The sequence below is a fragment of the Silurus aristotelis genome, assembly GCF_946808225.1.
Source record: "Silurus aristotelis genome assembly, chromosome: 6".
Lineage (NCBI taxonomy): Eukaryota > Metazoa > Chordata > Actinopteri > Siluriformes > Siluridae > Silurus > Silurus aristotelis.
The window spans coordinates 29,860,910-29,885,338 of NC_139579.1; the positions used below are offsets into that span (position 1 = coordinate 29,860,910).

Consider the following 24,429-nt stretch of genomic DNA (forward strand, 5'->3'; position numbering starts at 1 on the left):
AGCGATTATATTGTATGCTGCTGACGGAGCACAGGTGACCCTCAGTTTCATGTTTTAAAGCCACAATCAGGGATTTTACAACCAAATAACCTCGAATGATGAATAGAATTGTCAAATTATGAGAAAATGTCAAAATGTCTATGTACAGTGTGGCCTGTTTTCAATGAGTCATCTTTGTAAACCCGCAAAATATCATTAAACTGTAATCCGATATAATACAATATAATTGTACAAGATCACAAGATCACAAAACTCTAATGGCTAAAGAAGATTTAGTGAAGTTTAGTGGTTATATGAGAATTTAATGAACTGCAGGTGGGGGAATAAAAATCCTAAAATAATAACCTTATAACATGTTGTATAATAATATACCATAACATAATATATAGCAAGTTTTTGGTCTACCAACAACTACACACTGCAGCAGCAGCACGATGATTTATAATAATTTAAGTAAACTTTCTTCACGACAATATGGAAATCTTTGATTTATGTTGTTCTTTAAAAACATTCTTTAAGCATCTTTTTATTCCATTTCTTTCATCCGTGCTGGTGGCTTTAAAGACCCTGTTTCCAAATGAATGGCCCCACTGAGCTTGTAGCTAAGGCTTTTGGGTTGCATCGACGTGCCACTTTCACCCGAATTTTAAAGGACAATGACAACATATGGCTTTGGTTTCAGCAGAACGAACAATGTTAAGTGTTTAGGGAGGTTATCCTCCAAAACTCAGCCACATGGTTCTGGTAAAAGTCCCTGTGCCAGCAGTGAGCGAGTGGCGGGAGGAGCCGGGCGGAACAAGCGGTAAGAAACACCTGCAACTGATGAGACTAATAAGTGCGCTCTGTTTCAGTCCGGCGGCCCCAATAAAGCAAGACACCAGACTTAGGGAGAGAGCCACCAAGCAGAGAAAAGCGGAAGGGTCGCCGAATGGAGACTAAGCGCGGGCGGGCGGGCGCAGGTGAAAGATTTCCCGTCCCGTGAGTGCACTCGGGTGGAAGGCAGGAAGGCAGAAAAGCTTGGGCAGGCGCTAGAAAATAAAAGCGTGCCAATTTGGGAGTGAGACTGACGCCGGAGGTTGATAACAAGGAAAACTCGGTAGAAAGTGAAAGCATGCTGATCTGCGAGTGGGTGCCGGCGGACGTCAAGCTGCAATGGTGTCCCGAAACGTGAGACTGTGGGTGACTCCCGGCGTGATTACTGAATAGGAAAGCGCTGGAGTGAAAGCGAAAGTGAATAAAAAGCTCTGCTTGGTAAAATTTTGCCTGTCTCTCTAACTTCCAGTGTGGAACCAGTGTAATATGTTACAGTGGTGCCGAAACCCGTGCTGGAAGAGGTGTATAACGCCAGGGAGACAGACACTGCGGCCCCACCTGCAACCTGTTCGGCGAGATGGGACAGGCGAAAACGGGCACTCCACCATCTGCCACGCCTCTCCAGAGAAGTCCAGATGGTGGTGTACGCAGGGACAGGCAGCTTCTCTCCCTCTTTCATTTTCCCTCTTCGGCTTTACTGACATGCAGCTGATAAAACTAACCAGTGCTGCAGCTGATGAGACTAACCAGTGCGCCTAATTTCAGTCCGGCGACGGCAGAAAAGAGGAGCGAGGCACCAGCCTTTGAGTAAGAGCCACCAAGCAGAGAAGAGCAGAAGGTTCGCCGGACATTGACTGAGCGCAGGCGGGCGCAGGTGAAAGACGTGGCAGCCAGCGAGTGCACTCGGGCGGACGCCAGGGAAAGGCTTGCCAGTCCGCGAGGAAAACTCGGGCGGGCGCTAGAAAGTGAAAGCGTGCCAATCCGCGAGTAATACGGGTGAGTAGCGGAAGAAGAAGGCGGGCGGAGTGGGCACCAGCGGACGTCAAGCTGCAAAGGCGTCCCGAACCGTGAGACTGTGGGTGAGGGAAGTAAATATATAAAGCTCTGCTTGGTGAACTTTTGCCTGTCTCTCTCACTTCCAGCGTGGAACCAGTGGGATTTGTTACAGTCCCTATTCTTATTTTTTAAATACAGCAAAATAAACTCTAGAAGGGCACATACACGGCTAAGGGTCATGGGGTCAAAGGTTTAGGTCTGAGAAAGAGTAAAGGCGTCTACTCTGGACTGTCCAAGTCCATGTCGTCTTCCATCTGATAGCTGGAGCCGTGGGTGGAGTACGAACGCGTCCTCATTGAACAACTGACATCCATCAGGATGGCCTGAGAAAGAGAGTGAGAGTGAAAGAGAGAGAGAGAGAGAGAGAGAGAGAGAGAGAGAGAGAGAGAGAGAGAGAGAGAGATGGACAGAAAAGAGAGTCATTCATGTGATAGAAATTACATAAAATTTTAGATGCAGACATTTGAGAGGTCTATGATCTTAAAAAGAAAAAATGCACACCAGTAATGGTGTGGGAAATGATTGGATGGATGTTGAACTTCGGATCGGAACTCATGGAATTTGAACTTATAATCCTCTCTCCTGTTATAAGTTCTTCTGTTAGAGCCAAAAGTGTCAAGTTTTGCCATAATTTAATAAACATTCTCAGTCAATTACTGTCCAATTCTACTGAGTTTGTATTTTGCATTTACATTTTTGTCTGTTACAGAAGAACTTGTTTAAGATGGAGAAGAGAAGAAAAGATGTTAGCAGACTGCCTCACCCTCATAATTAAACATGGAGGTGAAAGTGTAATGGTGTGCGGTTGTTTTAGATCAGGGAAGGTTGGACACTTATTCCAGGTGAAAAGAATAATGAAACTAACAAGGCTACCATACTTCAACTCCCCGCAATTCTGAAGCGCAATTCTGAGCTCTGTCAGTGATCTGGAGTGTTATCTATAATGGAATGACCTGCCCAGTCTCTGCACCTAAATCCTATTGATCTGCTTTGGGATGAACTGGATCACAAGGTCTGAAAGAAACCTCCAACTAGTAAAAAACGTCTTTGGCAAATTTTACACGAGGTATGGCAAGAAGATGGTGAGAGTGTGTAAAGCTGTTCTTCGAGCTAAGGCAGGATTTCTCAATGACTATAAAGTGTAACATCTGGTCATTTATATTGGTCAAAGTAAATCTGTGTACTATTAAATGACTTAGTTTGTTGCATAGAAACAAAAGGAACATGCACGTGTCTCTCAAAAACAACAAACATTTTTTTTTTATTTATTTACAAATTTTCTTTGCATAGGAATATTTTAGTTTTCTGCATTGTGGATCCAGGAGACGAGGCTGTAGGTTTGTGTGAAATGTGTGTAACCCTGTTTATGTGCGTGTGGTCGTAAATGTTCATCGTAAAAAGCCCTTGTTGAAAAAGAACACAGAACGCAGAGCTTTGATCACGGTGTGTATTTGCGTTCGTTCCAATCAGCATCGCTCTTTGATCTGTGCTGAAGGGCAATCTGGGCAATCTTTTTTTTTTTTTTTTTTTTGCTCAAATCTATTATGCTTATATTTATATTTATATTATATTTTTTTATCATATTCAATTACACAAGAGGCTTCAAATCAGGATGGAGAACTTTTTTTAAAAATTAAGTAAGATTTTATCATTTATATTTTTAAATAAATTTAATTGTATTATTAAAAAAAATTATCCCAAATAAAGATATATCATGTCTTCAGACGTCATAAACCATGCGATTCTTCAAACACATCACAGTAGAAGGTCCAGTTATCCTAACAGATATCCTGTTTTCATACCAACAGCATGTGCTTTAAGTGTTTATAAATTTATATTTCACGATTGAACGATAGCATTCTTTTCTGTGATCTCTTCAATAAATATCACCGCTACAGTTCATTTAGATAAACCTAATTTAGATCTGTAATGAGCTAACATTAGGCAAGCTTAATGTATTTAAAAGCATTAGCCAGGTTTGCTAGCAACTACAAAACATTATATAGTTTTAAATCAGTGATCAGTGTTGCTAGCAATTTTTTACCATTAGCTGGAGTCATACATTTTCTAGTACATTTCTTTTCCAGCCATATGTGGCAAACTTGCGAAATGCTTGAAGTTAAGCAATATACTATATTTTCGACAGACAGACTAGCCATTAGCTAGAACCTTTACTAGCTAATGGCTAGGTTGAATATCCGTGTCTCTCTGCATGCACACAGAATTATAACTATATTTTTTATAGGCACATTTCTAAAACCATACATATACACCACATCTTTTTGGCCAACCATATGATCTGTTTGTAGTATCAATAGTTTTTCAGGGTTATTTTGTAACTCTAAAAAAATCTCTATGCTGTGATAAAAAATAAAAAAAATACAATATTAAATTATTTGCATACATTATAATGCAAAGCCATGTGTTGTGTTTCGAACACCTAGAACCCCATTGAAAACGTGTGTAGTTTGCTATACAGCAGGTCAAAAGAACTATGTGAATTGTTCAGCACAATTGCATTAATGGTCAATGTGTACTTGAGTAGTTCTTAACTCAAACAAGGTTCATAGCCAGTGATAATAAGCATAACGACTCTGACCATTTTCTCCTCGTTTGCTGGAGGGTTTCGGAGGAAGAAGCAAAGTGGAGCGAACAGGATGTCCACCACGCCGATGATGGTCATGAGCCATGGGAAGCCGATACTGCGTGCGATAGCGCCCCCAGCGGATGGGCCTGTGACAAAAAACACACTGATAAGCCTCTGGTATCATCACGTTTTCTTCCTCTTATACTACAGATTTGACTGATGCTGACAGTATAATAATAGAGAATAGTATAGACATATTCTATTCTAATTTTCTACATTTTATGTTGTTAAACATCAACTATAAACAGCCATTCCCTCACCAGGCAGATTGTTATTTAACTGAGAAGCTGCAAATCTAAAAGTAAACAATCCCTCAAACTGGAGACTCCTTCTTTTATCTAGAGCTTCTCCTACACCATGAGTCAGCTTTTGAAAAGGACAACGTTCAGTGAAAAGAACAACATTCGGGTTCCTCACCGAATGCAAAGCCCATGCAGAAGGCCACATCAGCGATGGCGTACACGCTCCCGTATACAGAGACGTGTCTCAGATCCACCAAGTAGCCCATGATTGGCATCATAGAGGAGTCCACCATGCCTAAAACACACACACAAACACACACACACACAGGGCAGCAAAAAAAAGTAGAATCAGCTTGCATTCAAACTAATCTTTATAACACCTCACCAATCTGACAAATTCAAACCTAGAACCGTAAAAGATTAGTATTTAGTATTTAGTATTTTTTTTTTTTACTTTATAACTAACCTATAAAGATTTGTTTTATACTTCATTTCATTCCTGAACGTCACACATTCTTGCAAAAAGCTGAGACATAGCTGTCGGAAATAGAGGCACTTGGACTTGTGTATGTAGACATTAAACCTCTGTTAAGTCAAGGTCACAGTCTGCTAGAGACGCCATTGCCCAGCAACCAATATGGCTGACACAAATTGTGACACTCACAGGAAACACACACATTTCCTCTAACAGTAACTCCCTACTATTACTTGAATACAGCCCAATCTCTCTCTCTCTCACACACACACACACACACACACACACACACACACACACACACACACACACACACACACATGGATGCATTATTCCTTTCACCGACACTTTGTGAAGTAACGCTAGGATGATTTGGAGACAAGATGATAGAGGAACAATTGAGATGGTTTGGACATGTGCAGGATAGAGAGGAAGGCCAAGGAGGAGGTTTATGGATGTGGTGAGGGAAGACATGCGGGTGGTTATTTTGTAAGATGCAGATGTAGAAGACTGGATGGTATGGAGACGGATGATCGGTTGTGGCAACCCCTAAAGGGAGCAGCTGAATGAAGATTTGCAATGCGGCTGGAACAAAATTCCAAAGCTGCTGTTGAAAGGAAGTGAAACATGGTCTTGCTCACCAATCGCAAAACCGACGCCGAAGTTCGGCAGGATGAGTCCGTAGATGTCTTTCGCAAAAGGCACCTGTGAAGCAACAAATGCACAATGAATGCCATCTTAGAGTGATTTGGAAAGAGAGAAAAAGACAGATACATGCTGGGATTTTCTGTCCTTAATAACACTTAGATTTGTGTTGTTTTTCCCAGGCCTGTTTAAACCCCCCCCACGCACATTTATACAGTAACTAATTCAATAAGTTGTTTTAATGGAAAGGCCTGATGTTTTATCTGACAGGAAGTGGCCCAGGCAGAGAGAGAGAGAGTCTGCTTATGTTTATGGACCCATTCCATCATGAATCATGTTTGGTTTAGGGGTGTTTCCTGCCTTGGAAAAAAAGAACAGTCCTTTTCCTCACAATTGTTAGGAAAATACCGTTTTGACACTATTACAGATGTATGTGTGTATGTATGTGGGTGTGGTTGCTAAGGGGGTAAAGACCCATTGCCAGAAAAGGTTGTAGGAAAACATTCTGAAGGGAAGCAGTGTCTCTGTGAATAAGATATTGGACTTTTGTTCGGAAGGTCGTGAGTTTAATCCAAGTTCCTGCAAGCTGCCACTGCTGGGGCTTTGGAAAAGACCCTTAACTCTGCAGTATAAATGACGTTATCAGGATACAGGGCATCTGCCAAATGCCCTAAATGTAAATTCTTATAATGTCTAGAAGGTCTATTTTTTCAAGCTGGATATTATTTCCAGAAAAAAAGAAAAACGAGAAATGCTTGTTATCCTAAACGAGGTGTTCTTCTACTTACACAGATAATGCTGACCCCAACCAGCAGCATTCCTATCAGAGAGCACAGCCATCTAGAGAAGAAGAGAGGGAAAGATAATAAAATAAAAAACTAGTGAATTAAATTAAAAGAAAATAAAGATCAAAATAAAATGCGAATTGCGAAAAAGAAAGTAATGGCAACGTAGGAAGACATATAAAGCCTAACGATTGCGCTGAGGATGCAGCTGAACATACCAGCTTGCACTCCAAAGCCTGTTATGTTTAGCCAGAGGGGGCTAAAACTTTTAACCCCCCCCCCCCTCCCCCCCCCACACACACACACAAAGATCAGACATAGCTATGGAAAGAGATGACAGAATAACAACAGAGGGCAAACTAAGAGAGACTGTTTATTTTTCCAGGCAGCATTTACATGTTCTGTACACTGGGGCATCTAAAGGGCTTTAAAAAGTACTTCAAACAACTACAAAACAACCTCATTAACTCATCTCCATACATGATTTATATATGTTGGAGGTTGGACTGCATCAAGGATCGCCTCTGAGCCCTTTCCTGTTTGCAGTGGTGATGGACAGGTTGACGGACGAGGTCAGACAGGAGTCTCCGTGGACTATGATGTTTGCATATGATATTGTGATTTGTGGTAAGAATAGGGAGCAGGTGGAGAAGAGCCTGGAGAGGTGGAGGTACATGCTGGAGAGAAGGGGAATGAAAGTCAGTAGGAATAAGACAGAGTACATGTGTGTGAATGAGAGGGAGGCCAGTGGAGTGGTGCAGTTGCAGGAAGAAAAGAAGAACTGCTTAGTTTTAAGTCTATTTGGATAAGAATATCTGCCAAATGCTATAAATGTAAATGTGGTTCTTCCTCAATTTATATCTGGTGGAAGATCTTCCCAGAAGGGTGGATAAATTATAAGAGCAAATGAGGACTATATGAGGACTGGGATGTTCAAAAAGCACATGCCATACTTATGGTCAGGCGTCCGTGTGTGTGTATATTTGGTTTGACTAATCATGAGTCCCAGCGTAATCTATCAGTATGATACCCCTTAAATGTAAAGTACAAAGCAAATGATGATATTACCGGTATATTTACTGGAAAACAGCATCAATACAGATTTGCACTGTTCCTTGGTCTTTATTAAAAAACAAATATTGAAAAAGCTGAGGCAAAACTAATTTCAGCTGCTGAATGGTGGCTGCGGAAACAGATAGCAGGGTGCAGAAGATAAGACGAGAAGAGAAAGATTAATTTCCTCCATACCTCCCCATTTTGTTAGCCAGAACAGCGAAGATATTCGTCCCGATCAGGTATGAGATGCTGGCTGGCAAAAAGGCGACACCTGAGAGAGAGAGAGAGAGAGAGAGAGAGAGAGAGAGAGAGAGAGAGAGAGAGAGAGAGAGAGAGAGAGAAAGAAAGAGAGAGAAGTGACAGACAGACATACAGAGCAGGATGAAGAGAAACAGAGCGTTGTGATAAGACAGTGCTTTATCAGTCTGATCTCAGACCTGTTGGCCGTCTCTTAGGCGCAGTAATGAAGCTGCTCTCTCGCTGCCTCTCTCTCTCCCTCTCTCTCTCTCACTCTCTCTCTATCTCTCTCTACCTCTCCGCCTCTCTCATTCCCTGCTCTCAGCTAGTGGCACTCCAATATCCTGCTGTGCTTCTGATACCCCACAACCCTATAAACAACCACCACCCATCTCTCACTCTATCTCTTCCTATTATCAGACACACAAACACTCACACATCTTCGGATAATCAACACAACCTTACACTAACAAGCCTGCCACTGAGCCAGCAAAACAACACAACATTTTAAAAGACTTTTCAGTCCTACACAGCGTTCGCCGGTTTTACATTATATATAATGTAAATAACCCCCTTATAACCCCCCCCCCCCTCCGACAAACTAAACTGCTTTTATAGTCATCAGAAACAATAATATGAAAAGGAAAACTGAAACATTCTGCTTTAAAGTGGAATGAAAAAGTGGAAACGTACCGAAGCACAACTTTTTAGAACTTGTCACCTTATAAATTGAACATAAAATAATTTAAAATAAAACTATTCAGAAATAAGGGCAGTCATACAAATAAAATAAAATAACCTTACATTTGGAAAATGAAAAATCGAAAATAATTTGGTAACATCTAGACCAAAAAAAAAAAAGTATTATTAAAATCCAAATCCAAAATAAATTAAATTATTGAAAAAAATATATATTCTTTATTATATATTATTATTTCAAATTCTAATTTAATTTGCCACATACACATACATACGGAGAACGACATGCAGTGAAATGCTTTATACGACTGTGCAACATTTAAACATAAATAGAAAATAAGGATAAAAAAATGTAAATAAGTAAAAAAGTATAGAAAATGTATTAAGTATTATTACAATAACTTGGTGTATAAGGTTACAGTAAGCCACACAGTGTTTCATAAAATGAATGCTATTAGTATAGTAATTTATAAGATAAATATTATTAATTTATGAAAAATCTCTGTTATTTTCTGTGTTTTTTTTATATCTTCAAATATTATTTTGCACATATTCCTTTCTGTTTTTATGTGTCTTGTCAACACACAGATCATATCCTTGCAGAATTGTGCATGTGTGTGTTCGTGTGTGTGTGTGTGTGTGTGTGTGTGTGTGTGTGTGTGTGTGTGTGTGTGTGTGTGTGTGTGTGTGTGTGTGTTTCTACCTAGCTGCCATTTTCTGGCACACATAGTTTCCATCATCCAGATTGGCAGGGCAGGCTCCAGCATTGCAATGGCCATGTTAGCGAAACAAATAGACCCTGAAAGACACAAGCAATCACACACACACACACACACACACACACACACACACACACACACACACACACACACACACACACACACACACACACACACACACACACACACACACACACACACACCAAAAGCACACACACAGAGTTAGACACTTGTCTTCTGAAGACACATCCTTCTTTTGTCTTCCTGCCCTCCTCCCTTCCTCCATGATTTCTTTCGCCACACATAATACCCAGTATTATCTGGCCCTCGGCTCGTGAGAGCTGCAATTCAAGTGGAGGAAAAAGCGTGTGACACAGATGTGCTTTTCTGCCACTTCACACACTCTCTCTCTCTCTCTCTCTCTCTCTCTCTCTCTCTCTCTCTCTCTCTCTCTCTCTCTCTCTCCAAATCCTTCTATTTCTGTCTCTCTTACATGTACACTGTCATGCATTCATCCATCAATCATCCTTCAGTTACTCAGTGACCCCTTTTATCATGCATCACCCCCCACCTCACAATCTCACACACTCGCACACACACTCCACTGCAATAATATCCTGCTTCAACCTTTCACACCTATTCAGCCCTCACAATAAATGTTGTGTTAAGCCACATAACTGAGATACAGACTTGTAATGGATGTATTTTTACACACACACACACACACACACACACACACACACACACACACACACACACACACACACACACACACACACACACACACACACACACACACACACACACACACAAACCTAAGCAAGGTTATGTACTGAAACATGCTTGTAAAAAAAAAAAAAAAACTATTATACGTATAATTTATGTATCCCAATTTACTTTTATGTATAGCTAATTTGCATAAACCACACCCACTTTACGCTCATCAGGGCCAGCGCCAAGGGGGGACACTCGTGGGCTGTGAATTTATAGCTAGGGTTACATTTATTGTAGAACTCAACATTTTTCAGATGGTCTCAGTCTCAGTTTAGTCTCAGTTCTCTACTTAAAAATACAGAATGAGCTGAAAGACACAAATCAAACAGATTAGCTAAATACTATTACGATCACATCTTGTGTGTTTTCAGAATCAGAATAATTTATTGTTTCCAAAGGGTAATTGTTGCTTACAGTACAATTAAAGTGAAATGAAACTATAAGAATTTAAAATAAAACATAACATTTTGTAGAATTGCTGTAGAATTTGCATAGAAGCTGTAAAAGTTTTAGTATAAATACAACAGTTACACTTTAATTACAACCGCAAAATTGCTAAATAAAATCCCAGTGTCTTCAAAATGATTGCTGATTTTCTGTTATTATTTGTGATAATATTTTACTGACCTGCTGCAATAAGGATATAAGGATCTCTCATGAGGGTCATGAGCGACGTACCCTTCTGACTCTGAGAATAAAAGATAAAAATGGCATGGCATTCAATAATATACAAGTGATTTTTTGATCAAATAAAAATCTAAATAGATTGAACAGAATCATAAATCTTTCTTACCCAAGCCAATGAAACTAATTTGCATGATCAGGTTGCTTATTCAGCATTATTTATTGTTAAGTAGCCTGGGGAAATTCTTCAGGAATACTGTATGCTTAATTATCTTTATAAATCCAAAAATACTCATCTTACAATCTGAATTCTCATTTATTGTATTATTTAGTATACCAAATGTTACAATGTGTGAAACTCAACAGAGATACGTATAATAATGGCAGAAATGACTTTCTGTTGTCTGATCATATATTTAAATTGAATAATTTGCTTTTCTTTTTATATCATTACTGACATAACTTTAAAAAATGCTATATAATTACTATTCTTCAAAAATTGCACACACATTTTTCAGCGATGTAAATCGAGAACTTTCGAGACCCCCAGAACGCCACGGGTTCTGTATCAATTTGGCTAAAATTGCTTTGGCCCAAGGTAATAATCAGCCCTTAAATAATTGTTTGTAAACCCTCAATTTATTTAATTCAATTCCCGTTTCTAAATTCTCATTCATTTGTATTGCAAGTTTCATTATGAAACTTGCGCTCTTTGGAAATGCCACACTGACAGCATCACCTGGCGACCGGAGATAATTACCCAGCACACGCTTATTACACCTGCAACACACTACCACCCCCCACATCCCCCCACCACGCTGCTCATCTGTGGATGTAAGCCATCACAAATTACACATTGTCAATTGTCTGCCATATGCTGTGACGGCTAACGAAGGCCAGCGGAGGAGCTGAGAGTTCACCATGCTCTTCTTCTTTGTCCTTGTTTATCTTTGATCTTGTTGTGTAATGGTTTACTCCAACCATAATTTATGACTATAGTACATAGCTGGCATTGCAACTCATATGGATAAAATATATATATAAAAACAAGAAGAAAAGGAACACACTTCTGCCAGCATCATTGATCTCCACAATGCTCAAAAAATCACAAAGCCAAGATCCCCTAGTGGTCTTAAAGACCCTCCGCTAGCGTTTATGCAGCACATGCACAAGTGTATTAAAGAGAGAACTGGAGGGCGCTTGTGGCTAAATGAGCACAAATCTCCACAAGCACACTCCAAAACCTAGTGGAGCATCTTTCCAGAAGAGTAGAGATTATTCTAACAGCAGAAGGGAAACGTGGAATAGGATGTTCAAAAAACACATATGGTGACTTTTGTCCATAATCTCATTTTGAATTATGCATCTAACTCTCTGTGCTGCTGTTAGATCTGTCTGTCTGTCTGTCTGTCTGTCTGTCTGTCTGTCTGTCTGTCTGTCTGTCTGTCTGTCTGTCTGTCTGTCTGTCTGTCTGTCTGTGTGTGTGTGTGTGTGTGTGTCTGTCTGTCTGTCTGTCTGTCTGTCTGTCTGTCTGTCTGTCTGTCTGTCTGTCTGTCTGTCTGTGTGTGTGTGTGTGTGTGTGTGTGTGTGTGTGTGTCTGTCTGTCTGTCTGTCTGTCTGTCTGTCTGTCTGTCTGTCTGTCTGTCTGTCTGTCTGTCTGTCTGTCTGTCTATCTATCTATCTATCTATCTATCTATCTATCTATCTATCTATCTATCTATCTATCTATCTATCTATCTATCTATCTATCTATCTATCTAATAATTATTGTGTTCATTACTCACCTCTGGTTCAACTTTAGAAGGCTGAAGCACAAACAGCTGCAGAGCTGATGGCAAAAAAAACCAAACAAATTACTTAATATCTAATTACAAGAAGAAACACAATTCTGCTCTGGCTGCGAAGGCTATTTTGTCTGTTCTAAATATTGCCCCTTACAAACGATGGTTTCAGGGAGGGAATTGAAAGAAAAGAAAACAGGATTCATCTGGAAATTGATATCCATGTTTTTTTTATGATTGTGATTTTTATATATATTTTAATACTGACAAATTAATATATGATGTAAAAAAGCATTGACTTACTTGACACTGGTTTATTACTAAATGTAATATAATAATAATGCATGGTAAAGTATTTCAGTGAATTTTGTGTAAAACAAATGTGCTTAGCATCAATAATCAGGAAAATTGTTTCTTATAAGCAAAAAATGATAACTGTCTTCAATGGACTTTGAACTCACCTCCATCCAGGACGGCGAGAACTGCCAGGACCAGGAAAGGAGCTGTCTTTCCCACAAACTCATACATCACACTGCCAAACGGTGGGCCAACTGTCTCACACACATACACACATACACACATATGTAAAATGATTACTCATACAAAAAGTATTATTCATTTGAAATCTAGGACATTCTGGATCTGTTTCCATAAGACACCGCAAAAACACTTACAATCTGCAAAATTTTATTTCTAGCCATTAAATTCTTATTGAACTTATTTTAAGAATAAAATTCAAATCAAATCATATGCAAGAGCAGATTGTGTAATATTATTATGATTGTTTTAAGATTATTTATATTTTTTTCTTATTTAGTTGGTAAAGCCTACAGTTATTTTGATAGAAATTGAGCTTAATTAAAATGATCTTTTAAAACTTTTAAGTACAAAATGCTCAATAATTACACTTAGGACTTCATTTATTCCAAATGCTTGTTTTACGTCTACGCCAACACATTTATTTTACAACCTAATAACAAATTATAAATGATGACTCAGCAGTATTAAGTCACCACACTCTTTCCAAACATTGTTCAGGATTATTTCTATTTTTTAGGAATTGTGTTCTTTATACAAAGTACTCTTGTTGTTTTGTAGTTTAAGTTCAGTTTCTCATGTTAAATATCTGTCAGAGTTCAGTAAAGAAAAAAAATACATTTTATATTGTTTTATGTTGCAATAAGTATTTTGAGAAGCAGCGAGTAATGATTTTGATTTGTTTTTGCATCATAACCACTGTGTGCTTCCGTGTCTTCATTTGAAGAAATAATTTTTGAATGTGTGCGTGATCTTGATTTTAATAGTAATCTTGTTTTTAGTTTAAATGCTTTGTCTCAAATTAAAACAGAATATATAATGACAATTGCTATTTTTTTTATTTTATTTTAAGAAATGCAAAATTTTAGGATCTTTTCGCACAAATTAAGAAAAGCAAACTTAAAAAAAAAAAAAAATGAATTAACAAGCTAGTTTTAAGGTAGTTAGACTAAACTGACTGCTCGGAATAAGTGTTTTAATGTTTATTTTTAATGCATTTTGTTCTTTTCTAAAGCCTAGATTTCTTTTCTTATTTCAAGAAATCTTACCAAGTGTAATTATCTTACTGCACTAGCAGATATTGTAACTTTCTAGTTTTTATCTCTTAAAATCATGCATTCGTTTCTTATATTCAGACAGTTTTTTGCGGTACACACTTACACACATACAAACTATAAATCTTAAGAGATACAGACCAAGTACTCCCATAGCAAGTCCTCCCAGTGCTATGCCGATTGCATTTCCTCTCTCCTCATCATTTGTATACACACTTGCCAGCATTCCCATACCTGCACACACACACACACACACACACACACACACACACACACACACACACACACACACACACACACACACACGAAGTAGTTCATGTGCTGACACTCATCTTGTGTATTATAAGGTTTAATAAAGCATAATTGACTATTTTTTATAGGTTGTAAGTCCTGGGGCCAATCATCATTGAAATAGATTATTATCCAGCCTTTTTACATTCAAAATAAGATAGTCATGTATAAATATACAAAAAACAGGTTTATGAAGCTTTTAAATAGTCACGTACCTGCCACAGAGGAACAAGAAGAGCCAACTCCCTGCATAGACCTGGCCAGGAACAACAGCAGGTAGCTCGACGAGAAGGCAAACACTAAAACATGATCATAATTTAGACAGATATGAGGTGTCACTCTAAGAGCTTTGCCTTGGGTATAGTTTGTGTGTCATATAGACCGGTGACAAATTAAAGGAAAAAACTGTAGTGCGTTAATTAAGCGTTAAGTCCTTTGGATATAAGAATTATCATCACTCAAAAATCTCCTGTAAGTGTTCAAGTTCGATATCAGAGTGAGATCCAGAGGCCATAATATAGTTGACATGATTTTTTTACCTCATAAAACCATTTAGTAACATTTGTGGATGAGAGTCGTCATGAAACAGATCGCACTCATGAGGATAGAAAGAGTTCAATAAAGTGACCAATATAGAAATTTCAGTGTTGGTTTGCCAACCAATGCCAGGAATATAAATAAATGTCCCAGGCAGCAGAACAGTTTTTACCTTCGACTGCATAGGCATGTATGATATTACATGAGGTTTTACACAAGCGTTCATTATAATGGTAAAGGAAAATTTAAGTTCAAGTTCATTTCCATAGCGCTTTTCACAAAGGACACTGTCTCAAAGCAGCTTTACACAATTTAAGACAACATGTGATCTCGTCGATACAGAATTGTTTACCACTCACTGATTGTTGAGAGGAACATGATGCAGAACCCGGCGAACATGGGGATCTGGTAGCCAATTCTGCAAAGGCAGGAGGCATTACAGTGTGAGCGTTCATAACAATTGTAATATCTGCACATGTACAGCATTTGGCATACTCCCTTATCCGGATCATCTTACATCATTTTTCTCTGTTATACCTCTGATCAATTGAGGATTTAGGAGCAAGCTCAAGCATCCAGCAGTTTCAATTTGGTGGTGGGAGGATTTGAACCGATGACCTTCCAATCAGATGTCCAGCATCTGTTATCACTTCTCTCTTTGCAATTCAGCAACTTAAAATCATTACCCTGTCTCTTTGCATATTACTTTATAATTACTATGTAATCTCTGTATCTCTGAAGGTCACTGGGCATTTTGACCTCATTTCTCTGCACAGTGCACTTCTATATTCCAATACCATGTTATTTGCATTTTTCAAAACACAATATCCGTATCCATTACTTAGTTGGCTCTGAACTTTGCACATTGACAATAACACTGGTGGGAGATTAGTGAGTAAGGCATTGAACTTTGGCTGCAAACGTCAGGAGTCCAAATCGCTGCCACTCAAGGGCCCCTGAAGAAGGCCCCCAAACCCATAGATGCTCAATTGTATGTATAAGGTAAATGTAAGTCGCTCTATATAAGAGCATCTGCCAAATGCCCCAAATGTGAGTCTCAGTCCAATCTAATCAAATTTTATTTAAAAGCACATTGCAATTAAATAATATAACACACACCTATGGAAGGATATTATATATATATATATATATATATATAAGCATTAGCATTAGCTGCTCACTTGTCGGTAAGAAATCCTAAGATAACAATGTGTGAGATACAGTGACTGTGTGTTTTTATAGATTGCTTACCTGTTGATGAGATCATCCAAAGATGACATTGAAATTTGTTTGTGTGTGTGTGCATGTGTGTGTGTGAGAGGGAGTGAATAAGTGTGTGAGTTGCTCACTTGTTGGTGAGAGGTCCTATAATCGGGTTGGTGATGAGCTGCACGGTGGCCTTTGAGGCAAACAGGAGCCCCACTTTTACGTTCTCGTTCAGGAGCTGATTGTCTGCTTTGGGGCAGTCCGAAACATTGGTCGAGGGGGTCGGGGTCGGGGGCAAGGTCACGCCTGGGGTGCTGACCTGTGGGATGAGATTGGTCAGGCGAGTAGAGTTATCATAAAGCGAGACGATGGTCTGGAAGGTTCCGGATGGAGATTGAGAAGATGCTGAATGGTTCCTGACTGCAGTGGAAGCTTCATCATCCACAGTGTACAGGTAGCTGGGGATGATGGGTACTGCCAAGCAACAGAGGAGAGGAGGAGGAGGAGGAGGGGGGGGGGAATAGGGTTAAGGGCATAACAAAACCAGCAGTGATTGCAAAGATGCTCAAATCTGCCTCCTAATCCAAAATCTCATTCAGTAGATAATTTGTTTGTTCCAGTATAATGCGTTTTAACTAGCCAGGGATGGAATACAAACCGTCTAATCACATCAGAATCATGTGAATCTCAGAATTATACCTGGTGTGGAGAAGATAATGTTGAGCACTTTAAACAATGGACAATATCCAAAAGCAACTTTACAGAGATAAACAGGTTAGAAAGTTAGAATGTACAAGTTTAGTGCCTATTGGTTTCTTCCTTATTAGTTAAACCCTAATGAAGGTAACCCATCCTCATCCTCAACACAGAATGGCAGTTCATTACAGTTCTAGCATTGTCGAGGTGTTGCTGTTCAGTGATGGGCGCACAAATGCAGGATTGTTCATGCAACCTGTGGGCCATTGTATTAGTTTATATTCATTACAGTCCAAAGCCATCACCATAGTTACACCTTGAGTTGCTCAATACATTTATGGATCCTTGGATTATTGATATGGAAACAACTCCAGCTGTAAAGAGTGGTCTCCAATTTACTCCAATTCACTGTAGCATCATGTATATGTAATAAATAAAGCCCTCTTTATCTTCCTTCTCTTTTTCTTCTTCTTCTTCTTCTTCTTTTTCTAGTATGTCGTTAATATTTACATTTACATATGACTGGGTACAGCATTAAGGGTTGAGGGCCTTGCTGAAATTTGTATTTACAATATTTTATTAATTAGATGAGACACTAAACCCTTCAGCTATCACTAGTCAAATATCCAATGTCAAAAATATTTCTTTTACAAACGTGATAAAAAATACAACTGGTTCTGTTTGTCCGTAATTCTTAGAGAATATTTACAGGTTTGTATTGAGGTAAAAAAAAAAAAACTGGCATCCCAGATAAAAAAAAAGAATCAGAAAGAGCCATTTTGACGAACAGTACACCTTTTAAGGGTTAATATGATCAATTCAGTCTCTGTGCAGCAAAGCAGTGCTTTTGATTACCATATGTTGTTTAACCTCTTTCCATTCAGAAGGCGATACAGGAACATTTACACCAGGACCAGCAGATTCAGGGCTTTTTTCCTACAACCCTCACCCGAATAACGCTACACTACAGCGTTAGGACATTGATGTCTCTTTATTGTATTAAGCACTCAGGTACACACAATGTACGTACTTGTTTATTTTCTTTGACATATGATGTGCCTTACATACATCTTGCACATATTCAAAATTTTTATTTTCATTATAGATGTTTATATTTTTACTGTTACTTCTTGAATTGAACAAAAGCAGCACATTGGTGAAAACCCAAAGTTCCTTTCATTTTTTTGGTGTTATTAATTGGACATTTTATGTAGCAATGTTGTTCAGTGTGTATTTTCTGGTCCTGCACTTCCAGTAACTCCTAAACTATTGCAGAATCCGTAACCAACATGCCCTAAATTGTATACTTTTACAGTTTTTCTCAGTTGCTTAGGAGCAGATCAGAAAAATTTAATTCTCAAAACTACTTGTTGAACCTCCACATCATTCACTCATCATAAGAACATTTCTTGTTGCTTTGATCAAATTGCGAATGCTTTCGTACATCATTTAATCGATTGTGTACGAGTGTCTGCTGTTTCCTACATGATCAGTTGTTTACGTTCCATGTTGATCAAAATATATTATACTGGTTTCACCTGATATTGTTTTAACCCCAGAACATCTCAGCATCAGTTCATAATTCATTGAATGCAAAATAGTTTAACCAGTTGTCATCTGAAAACATTTTTTGTTGAAATGTCCAGATGAATCTCAAACGTCACTAATGAAGGCGATTGAACGGCATCAACCAATAATCAACTCGTTCTCTTAAACAGGTCAACGGTGAATCTCGTGGACCTTCAATTGGAGAGCGAATACAGACAGAGCAAAACATAGAATGATCATTTAAAAATGGATGAACAACTAAGAAACGAACGAACACTTCTATATTACAGTAAAAGCGTGAATGCTGTTTGGTCTCTTGCAATCAATATAAATCAAATATACAATCAAATAAATTAATTTGTGCTGCTGAAATTCATAGACGCCAAACAGAAGGAAGTCAAATTTTGTGCATTTTCAGTCACTGTGACCCAAACCACAGTTTATATCATGAAAATCCTAAAACTGTGCATCATACTGAGAACACGCCTAAATATTTTGATTATCTCGTTGTGCACAATGACAAAAGGACTTTTCATTCTGATGGGAATGAGATGTTCATTGACACAAATACTCAGTTTTGATAGAGGAATTTAGGATTTTGAATTTCTTCGCAAGAAATCCAAAGTGTTTGTACAAATTGATTAGAGAAAATGCACTCACTGGTTTGCAAATATTAAGAATGGTTCGAGAAACGCTCCAAACAAACTGAGAAAAAACTGTACCTTTATTTAAATGACCTACTGTGACCACACTATTAGTAACAGAGAAGCCACAAAGGACAGATTTCTTACCATCTACAAATGGGTGCGTTTCTAGAGTATAGAACTTCGCGTATATTGTGTGTTGAGCCACAATGAGGCAACAGAATGAGCTCATTTTGTTTTCCCACAGATGCTGCAAGTCTGTGGAACAGTACAGGAGGATTGAGGATTGTAGAGCACTGACTAACACATCACTTCTAAATCTCTTGAAAATGTTCACATGCTTTAAAATCTTATTAAAGCATTTAGTGAGGCTTGAAGATGGAGACAGAGGTCAGTATGTGAGTGACCAAGCCCATTCTGCAGACATCATAAGATAAAGATCAACCAGAAGAACCTTTATTAATGTGCAATGACGCTTCTGTTGTGGTCCGTGCATTGAATTTAATCTATTGTAAAGTATTTAAAATTGTATTCTTCATAGTGTTTTTTTCTAAATAAAAGGTCTAGTTTATTCAACTAGGAGGGGCAAAGTAGAGCAATAAACTCAAGCGACATAAACACAGCTACTAACCATGTACTAATTACATGTATATGTATGCAAACTAAATTAAAAATTAAAATCAATTCTTACAAATTCTTACAAATAATTATTAATGTGTGAATAGTAACTAAACTGATTTATATAGTCCGGGCCATTACACTGAGATTGCCACCACTTTAGAGAAATGGATTTGTCAAATAAATATTGGAAACCACTACTGGAGGATTGAACACTGTTCTCTTAAAAGATGTTTCCTCCGTTGGTGCCATGACGTTGCTGGTGTTTATTAAGTGTTCACATGCATTTTTATATTTATATTTTTAGATCTATCTATCTATCTATCTATCTATCTATCTATCTATCTATCTATCTATCTATCTATCTATCTATCTATCTATCTATCTATCTATCTATCTATCTATCTATCTATCTATCTCCTTTCTTCACGCAGAAACTGTATAAAGAAATGTTCTGTTATTCAGGAAGCAGATGTTTCCATTGCCTGATACTAATACTGGTGCTAATCCTTCTTTATAATGCATTTTGCATCCATTTTTATATTGATTTTATTGATTTAAGTGAAAGACGAAAGCTTTAGCAACCTAAACCATCACACTATCACAGTACTGTTAAAGATAAATCCATTTCATGACTATGATCATAATAATGATTGCCCATGTGTTTGCTTTATCAGCCTCCTATTTCTACCTAAATGACCAAACCATTGCCTGGTCTCTGTAAATAAAACCCAGCTGATTCATTGTGACACTTATCAGAAGAGACATGTCTCTGGAGGACTGGAACCTGTGGTGTGTGTGCTTCACCGTCTCGCCCACTACCCAGGCCGTTAATGAGATTAACATGCGACTAAAGGGTTTATCACGGACTAAAGAGTTTATCCCCAGACCAAAAGCGTTTATCTCCGTGTTCCAGGTGTGAAAGCAGACATTTGAATCTACTCACCCACCACCGTCAACAACATGTTATCCAGTAGCAAAGCAATAAAAACGATGAACAGAATCAACCTCCTGGACTGCCTCTCTTCCCTCAGCCATGTCAGCAAACTGAAATCTCTAAGAGCATCAAGTAGTCCCATCGTAATGACATCCAAAAGAGAGGAGAAGGGGAAAAGAGATGGAGTGGAAGATGTGTCCTGTGGTGAAGAAAGAATGGGTTAGGAACTACCTGGGTCAACATGGATACATCTGGAACAAAACAGTGGGCTATAATAATAATAATAATAATAATAATAATAATAATAATAATAATAATAATATTAAGAAGAAGAAGAATCTAATTAAGCATACTCAAAACTAATCTATTTTAATCTATCTATCTATCTATCTATCTATCTATCTATCTATCTATCTATCTATCTATCTATCTATCTATCTATCTAAATGCTACTAATGAGAATACTATTGCTAGCAAAAATCAAAAGTATAAATAGTAAAAACAATCCAATCCAGTAATCAGACCCAATCTAAACGATAATAATACTGCTAATAAAAATAATCACTAATATAAATCTTAAACAACAACAATCATCTTCGTCGTCATCATCATCATCATCATCATCATCGTCGTCCAATAATCAGACTCCAATCTAATCTATACAGAATAAAAATAATAATAACATGGATCCAATCCAATAATCAGACTAAAATTTTAAACACTGCTCATAAAAAAAATACAATATCGATAATAAAAATCTTTAACAACTATAACAATAATAATAATTAGAAGATGAAGAAAAAAAGAAGGATCCAATCCAATAATCAGACTCAAATCTAATCTAAACGATTATAATACTACTTCTAATAAAACAAAAACAAAAAATAATTGTTGCCTAACAACAAAACATCAGACTTAAAAAAAGTAAACTAAACGGCAATTGTGTGGAAATATGTGAATTCAGCAAAGCCAATAATCAGACTCCAATCTGATCCATATAGTAATAATAATAATAATAATAATAATAATAAAAATAATAATAATAATAGTAATAAAAACAAAATGTTAAATTTGATTATAGAATAAGCAATCTTGTGCTCAAATTGCGCGTGCTCGTTGCTCCATCCTCAGATCGGATTTGCGGTCTGATCTCACCTTTAAGCGCACATGCAGCCCGCAGTCGGTGCGGTGTTCGGCGGTGAAGTGCGGCAGAGCGGAGACGCGCTGAGCGGGTTCACTCACCGGACTGCCGCCGCGGCTGAGTCGCTCGTGACGTCACGAAATGGAGGAGGGAAGCGGGTGTGCGCGCGGGCACCGAAGCCGCCGCGTGCGCGCGCGTGAGACACCTCCGTGTCATGAAATCCACTGAACCTTCTCCATACCCGAGGTGCAGTCCGACAGTTTCCATTTCCACTGAGGAAGAAGAAGAAGAAGACATTCATATTAAAACACAATCTTCTGAAATCCTCACTGCTGGATGTGTACAGGGACATGGCTCACTATTTACTCATAAACCATCTTTAATTACACGTTTATTCATTTGCATCATGAAAATGACATTTTAAACATCTGTGCATGTGATTTTAACTATAACTTTAAAACTGTTAAAGGTCTTATATCTGTACATCGGTTTTATCTGTAAATCTTATACCTGTTTATGTTGTATATCAGTTATATACAGTATGTATATAAGGTTTATCTGTATATGTTTTTCCTGTGTATAAGTTCAAATTGTTTGAAATTTGTATATAAGTTGTATCTTTGTGTTATATATCTAAATCAATTATATCTTTGTGATATATGTTTTATATATATATATATATATATATATATATATATATATATATATATATATATATATATATATATATATATATATACAGGTTATCTGTATATAAAAGAAATCTGTAAATTGTATATCTGTACATCAGTTTAATCTGTAAATATTATACCTGTTTATGGTGTATATCAGTTATATATGCATATAAGGTTTATCTGTATATGTTATACCTGTGTATCAGTTAAAATTGTTTGAAATTTGTGTTATATATCTAAATCAGTTATATTTTTGTTATATATGTTATATCTATATATAAACTATTTCTGTATATACCTGTATATCAGTTATATCTTTGTTAATTATGTCTATCCATTATATCTGTATATGTTATTTTTATATGTATATATTATATCTATATATATACACCTGTATACAAGTTATATCTGTATATGTTGTATATGTATGTATGTCACTTATGTTTGTATCTCTCTATGTTATCTGTTTATATTATATATATGTATTTCAGTTATATTTAAATATAATTTATATATGTACAGGTTATCTGTATATAAAATAAATCTGTAAATTGTATATATGTACATCAGTTTATTCTGTTTATCGCTTATATCTGTATGTTTATCTGTATAGTAGTTATGTCTGTTTATCAGATATATAGTCTCAGATTTTATAGGTTATAGATTTACTTACTAAGTTAAAGTCATGGTATTTTTTTCCAAAACAGTTCACTTAAGATTTAGTAATGTTAGAGTTTCATTACCCAACAAACTTTACTTTTTTTGTTGCAGTTCTGATGCTGTTGTAAGACTCTGTTAGCCTAGCATCCAGGTGTTAGCCTATAATCAGCTAAGGAAACTATGAAAAACAAAAACAAATCCTGTGATGAACAACTCTTTCCAATCACATAAGATGTGATCAAGTTTTAAATTAGGAGAAGCTTATTTATGTGAACAGCAGACCAGGAGCTAATGTGTGATTTTGATAGTTGTTATGGTTTGACAACATATTTAAATAGCATCTTTTTTTGTTTGGAGGTATTAGGGAACGTGATTGCGGTGCACACTTTAACAATGACGCCATCTAGTGTTCCAATTCTACATTTGCCTGTTTTAATTTCCTACCCCTGGTCCTGGTGAACAACCTGTCTCCAGCCCAGGCTGGTAATTATCTGAGGAGTGTGTGAATTAGCCGAGTCTGAAAAAACAGAGGGTTCTCCAGGATCAGAATCAGAAGAGCTTATTGCCAAGTGTTGGTAAATGAAACCTCCAAGACATAGAGCACATAGAACTCATAAAACACATCATGCCTGTCTTTACCTCAACCTCAAGCTATTTCAGAAATAAAACTTGACTAGGGATTATTTTTCTGTTATTCCCAATCTCCCAAAAAGACCAGTGGAAACCATCACAGAAATTCTAACTGTTTTCTTTACAAATTCCATTCCAATCTATCCAATTAACCATTAAAACCATTAACACCAGGTTTCCTTTATGTCTGGTTTCATTTAAGCTGTCAAAGGTGCTCTATTGGTCCCCAATAACACATAACCAGTAGAAGCAATAAATGTACCATTGACCAGAGACCATACACTAAAACCAATACAACTTCCATTATAGGCATTACATCTATATGGGTTTCTATTGTTTTGTTTTGTTGTTGTTTTTAACAGCAGTAGTGTATATAGTCCAGATATCTTAGGACTAGAATCTAAAGCAGTTTATAAGAAGTGTATTAGCCTTGAATAACTAAAAATCAACATCTTTGTTGTAAGTTGCAGGTTACAGCTATTTCATTATGCAACTATGCAGCTGACAATTAGGAGTCTTGCTCAAGGGCCCAAAAGTGGCAACTTTGTAGTGCTGGGATTTAAACTCATAATGTTCTGATCAGAAGTCCTACATCTTCAGCTCTGCTACCTCCAGCTCCACCTCCTGTCTTTTACTCAATGCCACTGTCTCTAATCCATACAACATCTCATGTCTCACCACAGTCCAATAAACTTTCCCTTT

The 24,429-nt window shown here is 37.4% G+C and overlaps 1 protein-coding gene across 1 annotated transcript; it reads right to left on the reverse strand.

Annotated features, from left to right (window-relative positions):
• Positions 1-497: 497 nt before the first annotated feature.
• Positions 498-21,926, reverse strand: slc18a2 (solute carrier family 18 member 2). Its single transcript, XM_083544727.1, has 16 exons — positions 21,778-21,926; positions 20,632-20,821; positions 16,323-16,653; positions 15,333-15,391; positions 14,652-14,735; positions 14,287-14,379; positions 13,015-13,104; positions 12,557-12,600; positions 10,776-10,836; positions 9,359-9,454; positions 7,912-7,990; positions 6,667-6,718; positions 5,875-5,938; positions 4,934-5,053; positions 4,469-4,602; positions 498-2,192 (listed from the first exon to the last, which is right to left on the reverse strand). Exons 2-16 carry the CDS (start codon positions 20,762-20,764, stop codon positions 2,088-2,090), a joined length of 1,545 nt encoding a protein of 514 aa, XP_083400853.1. The 5' UTR covers positions 20,765-20,821; positions 21,778-21,926; the 3' UTR covers positions 498-2,087.
• Between the last annotated feature and the right edge of the window lie 2,503 nt (positions 21,927-24,429).